General features: G+C 34.8%; 1 protein-coding gene and 1 long non-coding RNA gene across 2 annotated transcripts; one reads left to right on the forward strand and one right to left on the reverse strand.

The window, feature by feature from the left end:
• Positions 1–242: 242 nt before the first annotated feature.
• On the reverse strand, positions 243–4,458 carry LOC140592568 (uncharacterized). The gene is made up of 8 exons (XM_072716147.1): positions 4,037–4,458; positions 3,505–3,629; positions 3,056–3,145; positions 2,566–2,733; positions 1,980–2,076; positions 1,770–1,885; positions 1,109–1,313; positions 243–521 (listed from the first exon to the last, which is right to left on the reverse strand). Exons 1-8 carry the CDS (start codon positions 4,245–4,247, stop codon positions 418–420), a joined length of 1,116 nt encoding a protein of 371 aa, XP_072572248.1. The 5' UTR covers positions 4,248–4,458; the 3' UTR covers positions 243–417.
• On the forward strand, positions 4,321–5,851 carry LOC140592569 (uncharacterized). Its single transcript, XR_011992898.1, has 5 exons — positions 4,321–4,656; positions 4,743–4,832; positions 4,910–4,984; positions 5,126–5,218; positions 5,728–5,851. It is a non-coding gene; the product is annotated as an uncharacterized lncRNA (long non-coding RNA).
• The last annotated feature ends 1,468 nt before the right edge of the window (positions 5,852–7,319 follow it).

Consider the following 7,319-nt stretch of genomic DNA (forward strand, 5'->3'; position numbering starts at 1 on the left):
TAGTATAAAAGTACTTCTTGTACTATTAGCATCAACTTGATGCTAAATTGAAAATTTATACTTCCAAACATTTTATATGTGACTGAAAGTGCAATTTTTCTTGTTTTTTACCATACCTTTCTTACAAAGGACAATTGCTGTATTTATCAGTGACCTAAATATATATTACAACATACAGTAGCACAGACAAGTACAGCAAAGAACACTAGTTTATGTTTGCTACAGATGATCCATTCAAACAGTTTCTCTTCAGCATGAAACTTTATTTACTGAAAGCACACCAAACTTATTCATACACAGAACACGTGTATGCAATGCCCTGTTGAATGTTGCTATTGAAAACTGTGCACTAAAATGTGCATGAAAAATGTACATACAAATAACCAAAAACTGAAAAGTGCCAGCACTTGTTGTTGCTTAATGTTTCTTTTTGAACACAAAACTCTCATTGTTGCATTTTCGTCTAATCACTGCTCTCACATCAGACACATTTGTTCCTGGAAACTCAGCAATGACTGTATCTGTAAAAAACAATAAAAAATATTAAAATGTTTGTAAAGTATGCCATCTACAAGAGATATTACATTTTTTATGCTTTAATAAATAGGTAAAATAACTGATGATCAATTAGACAATTATTACTACAACAGTAAATCATGTACTGGGCATGGTTGTAAAGTTAACTTAATTCAATTTCATGTTCCATCAACATGAGTGACAGGAGGTCAGAACACGATTTCAGGGTAGCATTATTTCTTGAACATACAGTAACTCGCTATTGCCTCCTGACGTACAAAATGGTGGGGTGGTGACGGGCTGCTGTTAGCTGGTTAGCATGCTAAGAGCAAATAAATATCTCTGCTATAATGTCTTAAATATAAAAACTTTTCCTTTTGTTGATAAATATGAATTATTTTACTGATTTAAACTACTCATAGCACCTTTTAAAAATACCGAAATAAAGAATACAAAGAACATTAATGAACATAAGAACATAAGAAATTTACAAACGAGAGGAGGCCATTCGGCCCATCAAGCTCGCTTGGGGAGAACTTAACTAATAGCTCATAAATGTACAGATAAATAAATAAATGTAATTGATACATACCCACAAGGGCACAGAATTTATCTGGATCTAGCTGATCCTTCGGTGTTCCACCAGCCACTGACTTCCCCGTTAGACTTGAAGAAGCCAACACATCCCGGCCAAAGATGAGCACAGCTAATTCCTGAGCAAAAAGGGACATTCTTGTCCGGTTGAGTCTTCGGAAACAGCTTTTGCTGACCTGCACCCTTGTGTTGCTCAAGAAAATCTGTGCAAAAAATAGTGTTGTGACACTTCTAGATTTTCAAACAGTAGGATGACAATTTTTTTTTATAAAACTTACAACTGGAATGAGTTTACATAACATTCTATTGGTTTCTTCCCAAATCAAATTCAAAGATGCAATAAAATATATTGATTGGTGATCAACACATATAGACAAAATATTGGTGATTCTTTTGATACCAATAAGCCTTTGCAACTTAAAAACAAATAAACATAAATGAATATACAAACTCTGAAATACATCAAAATATATTGATAATCATTGGGAAAATTTCCACATATGAAAATCATGCATGAACTAAAGACTGAAAGTAAATTATTAGTGAAATAGTCATCTGTTGGTTGGGAAAGCAGAAAATATATTATTTTGTAGACTACAAAGTCAAATATTAACTGAAATATTGTTTAGTATTTTACAAAGCACACACATAAAACATACCATTTCTGAGGCAGGACTAGAGGAATCCGAGCTTGTGCTACCACTGTCAATGCCAGGTGGCATTCTGTTCATGGTTGCAATAAGATCTTTCACACTCTTGACCAAGGTTGGTATTTCTGGGGAAAATGACAATTTAGTCACAGATATATAACAGAAAATAGTCAAAATACTCTTACAGATACAATGAATGTAAGTCTTTTATATAGATACCTTTCAGAGCCTCCATGACTTCTTGATGCATTTCTACATTTCTTAATGGCTGATCCAACTGGACACTCTGCTCTTCACTTGCCCCATGGCAGAGTTCCTGCACAAATGAAAAGTAAAGCAATTAGAGATGAGGAAAACTGATTCAGTCACATATCGTGATTCTTCTGTGCGGCAATTCATATATGAAATCCATTTTTAAATCATTTATTATGGTCAGTTTTCCGTTTCAGTTTTTACTGTGATTTTAAAAAGTCAACGTTTCAAAACCACTGAAATTTTGTCCATCATACTTTTCATGTGGTATGAGTTGTTATTTTTAATTACTTGTTAAAGACAAAAAGTGCAGAATTCTCTCAGGTCGCATACAGTGCAGTTACTCCAGTTGGTTCAGAGTTGATATTATCGCCATAGCAATCACTGGAGACACTTCTCATTCACTTTAATGAATGAGGTGATGTTATCTGTTGTCAAATTCAATAATAGGTCTGTTGCATCACTTTAGTTGTGTTGCTCATTAGTACCAGAAGACATTATACTGAAGAATGTTAAGTGGTCTGTATGTTTTTTTTCCTTTGAAAATACTTACAGTTGTTCCAGCAGTCTGTGGTCGATCAAATAAATCCATATTTGTGTCTAAGTCTGGTTCATCTTCCTCACTTGGTGACTGGGTGGAGGTCCTTGCATTTCTTTTTAGCAATGAATATTTGAGATCAGAAAGGACTTTGTCTCTGGCTGACTTTGTCATTTTCATTTTCTGAACAGAATGCACAAGAATGAAAAGGGCTTAGTTATTTGAAAAATATAACAAGTAGTGTTGAATTTGAAAAAGTAGGACAGTGGCAACAGTCCAGATGTAGCTATCTGTAGGTTTACAATATTTACACCACTACCTGTGTCAGGTGTCAAAATGAAGTCAGTAAAATATTCTTACAGACCCACATTAAAACTGAGAAACCCAGCCCAAAAAACAGAACAAAATCAGATGGAGTTCAATTATCCTTTACTAACATTAAACTTCATGGTGATTAAATTTAGAAATGTCATGTCTTTCTACTGTCTTATTTCTATAAACATACGTTTGTCCCAGAGACTTGTGGTGTTTCAATGTCTGTCTCATCATCGTCCGAGGTGACACTGGTATCTGCTGTTTTACTATTTTTCTTTTTCTGCACAAGAAACATCAAAATATTACAGAGCAATAGATCTATTATCCATTTTGTATGTGGATATGACAGTCTTCATCCCTTTCTCTTTCCAGTCAGCAAGAAAATTAAGCAAAAGATACACAGTAAAGATATTACTAGCGATGTCATAAGAACCAATCGTGGTTTTTGTTAAATTTCATAGGTGTTCTTTAGATGGAACAGCTAAAAGGTGTTACAGTCTAATGTCAAATGCTAATAGAAGAATAAGGATTAAAAGGACTTTAAAAAAGTATTTAAAACTATGTGTGTCATATTAATTGCATCACAACTGACTACAAAATATTGGCATTATAAAATTACTCAAAAGAATTGAGAACAACCTTTGCCTGGGTTCCATCATGAGAGGTATCACACACTGCAGCTCTTCTCCTCTCAACTGCCATGGGCCAGATGTCCTCATTCCTGAGGAAGGCTTTTTTTCTCTCTAGCAACTCCTTATAGCTGTCTGTGGAAAACAAAACGCCATTTATACAATTGTTACAGCATTTCGCAGCTTTACTGCCATTTCATGTCAGACAAAGCAGGCCTGAGAATTCCAAATTTAAACTAAATCTAAACAGCACGAATTCAATTGCATTAGCCATTCCTTTTCCTAACATTGCTGTACTATTACGGACGTGTTTTACTCAAAAATACATGCAGGCACTTATTTACACACTAATCTCACTGTTAGTGCCGTCAAGTTCAGTTTCTTGCCATGTTTTCACGGTACTTGTACCGTTGATACCGTACGCATTTCGCGGTTATAGGGCAGGAAATGTTAATAAAATTGTGCAGGATACCCGCAACCAAAAATGAATTTCAAGCACAACACAACATCTACAATTCATATGCAATTAGAAGAATACAAACCTCCTAGTAAGAGCAGTTTTGCGGCGACCTTTTTTTGTGGTCCTTTCCTTTTCACGAAGTATACTTCGATCCATCCGTCTTCACTTGAGAGGTCCGGCCGTGTTAACACCTGGACAAGCTTCGCTCTGTACTGAGGTGTTACGATGTCAGTACTTTCGACATGAATAGAGCTGTCTCTGAAATAAAATATCCCGAACTTAAACGGAGCCATTTGAGTTCGATGTCTACCCGAATGATCGTAGAACTTTTCCGTTACACCTGACCAATGAGCGTTAAACGGTTGACATGAAATTCACAAAACAATTTTAATGGTCAAGTATGCAGCATATATTTTTCTTTCGCAGGTAATAACAAATGGAAAATACAAACTAAAGCATTAAATCATTTTTAATATGCGTGAATTTGCGCATATACTCTTCTGTGATTTGGTTTTCCTGTTTTAAACGTGATTGGTTTAAATGACATGATGACGTTTCGAAAATATCCCGCGTATTTCAAAGCAAATATTCTGCCTCACAGCGAACATGGCACCTAAAAGACATTACAAGGAATACCTACTGGATGAGTCCTGCCAGCCTTCAAAGGCAACCAAATATAGACGACTATCGAAACAATTGCAGGTATTTCACCTTTCATATTTGTTCTACTTTTAATTAATATATACACCAATATATAATTTATTATATAACATGGTTGTTCTTCCCAGACTACTGCAAACAGTAGAGAAAATTACAAAAAACACCTCACTGATGTATCCTATAAGACAAACAAAGTAAGAAGAGTCATCTTAAAAGAGGTATGTTATGTTTCCATTTGCCTCAGTTTGATTTATGAATGTTTTATTATACAAGTTGACATATTACTGTATTCTAGATTCCCCATGCATGTAATGGAGAGGAAAATGATTTGGAGCAATATTCAGGAAGATTAATACCCAGCAGCATACAGGTAAAATCAAAAGGATGACTTTATATGGGAGGTGTCAGTCCCTGTGTACTTATTGTACACATTTATATTCTTCTTAGGTTTTGATGAACTTAGAATTGTGTCAATTACCATTAATATGATCCCATATCATCCCATGACCAGAATACTCAATATGAAGAACATGTTACAGAAGGAACAAGCAGTCAGTCATCTGTAGGAAACACAATAAGAAGACATATTGCCCATACATCTGAGGTACTTCAATGTTATTGTTTTTTAATGTGTAAATTCATGTAGTTGTTTCTGTACTGCATTTTCATTAGGATTACATAAAACTAAAATAATTCTAAATTAGTTTTTCGTGTTATACAATCAATTGCACTTCACTTTCCTGTTGTGTCATGCCTGCTATGTATCTATATGCAATGATATGGACTGTTCTAGCCCCATCCCTGACCCTTATAAACACGTGTAATCTTATCTGCTTTTATATTGGGGGTGAAAAATGACCCCAGACTCCAGACCAAATTAATTTTGAAATCATTCTTGCCAGACATGATAATACCACATTTGGCCATGGCAGGAAAGGATCATAGAGTGCTAGATAGTAATAAGAAACTTTAAAAGAAATATGTTAGTTTTTTTTTAGATGGGTTCAAATTGACCCTAAATTGTATATAGCTAAAATGCTATATAAACATGCAAAATTGTTTTTACTATTTCTCTTGACTATATTTTATATCTTTATTGCTCACTTTATGCAGCCTGCTAGAGAAGGAGCCTGTACAGAGTCACAGACACTGTTGGGACTGTCACCCACGCAATACCAAGATGACACTGTTATTCACACAATTGGCAATCAACAGCACATGCAAATCCAAACAGGAGAATAGGTAATAGTTACCCTTTGAAGATTTTTTTTTCTTGCAAAGACAAAATTTCCATATAATATTGAAGTAATATTTTGAACTTATTTCTTAATATATTAAACAGATTATATTTTTGAACATATTTGTTTAAAATCATCATAATGATTTATTTGAATGTCAACCACAGCAATTTATAATTTGGTTACAGAATTAAAAATAAATTTTAGTAATTAATTTTTCGAAAAGATTCAAGCCTGCTTAGATCAGCATGAGGTATTGCACTGCATTTATCTTCAAATGTAAGTACAATGAAGCAGAAATATTGTACATGGCACGTTCATTACTTTCTGCTAACAATCCCACAATGCACTGTGCTAGACTGTATAGATGCAAGCATTGCTAGATACATTTTAGCAGTTATCATTAACCTTAGCAGTAAGCAGTAGGACAATATATATTGTGACTATAAAAGAACAACTGCAAAGTAAATGCAGTTATTAATGCTTTAATTTACAGATTTTTCAGGAAGTGTCTGAGAAGCTACCAGAACCCAAAATAACAGTTAGCCAGCAAGATGTGCAAAACCAAAAGGTTAGTAGTACTTTATTTTGTGATTTATTTAAATTACACATACTGAATTGTTTAAGTGTAGTATTTAAAAAACAATGTCTTCACAGGTACACCCTTTGTTAATGGATGGAGATGATCCTGTGTACCCTGGAGCACCTCTGACAAAGGGACAAAGCTTACTCTTGCTGATGTCTTATGTACTAAGGCACAATCTGACAGGAGTGTCACTGGAACATCTTCTAAAAATTTTCAATGAGCATTTCCCAGGCATGGTACCGGCAACTACATATCTTTTTCGGAAAGCTTATGGAAATTGTGGAAATTATGAACCCCATTTCTATTGTTCAGAGTGTGAATATTACTTGGGGAGAAACAATGCAAGTCAGCTACAGTGTGGTGCTTGTAACACAGTAACAGATTCAGAGAGTTGCCTTAAAAATGGCAGTTTTTTCCTAGTTCTTAGTTTGGCTTCTCAGATCAAATCATTGCTTGAACAAAAAGAGTCAAGTTTAAAAAAGGATTGGGCATCTGGAGATGACATTTCAGATATAGAGTGTGGAGAACAGTACCGTAAATTAAAAGAATCAGGTGAATTAGGAAAGGATGATATATCGTTAATTTGGAACTGTGATGGAATTCCAGTGTTCAGGAGCTCTAATTATCAAATCTGGCCCATACAGTGCCAGGTTATAGAATTTAAACCAAAAGAACGCAAGGCAAATATTTGTCTTCCATGTGTCTGGTTTGGGGAGAAGAAGCCAAACATCTTAACATTTTTGAAGCCATTTGTAGAGGAGCTGTTAATTCTAGAAAAGGATGGCATCAAATGGACAGATTCTGCAAATGCAGAGCATCTCTCCAAGGTGTATGCTCTAATATGCAGTTCAGATTCAGTTGCTCGCCCACTTCTAAGAAAC

The sequence above is a fragment of the Paramormyrops kingsleyae genome, chromosome 1, assembly GCF_048594095.1.
Source record: "Paramormyrops kingsleyae isolate MSU_618 chromosome 1, PKINGS_0.4, whole genome shotgun sequence".
NCBI classification, from domain to species: Eukaryota; Metazoa; Chordata; class Actinopteri; order Osteoglossiformes; family Mormyridae; genus Paramormyrops; species Paramormyrops kingsleyae.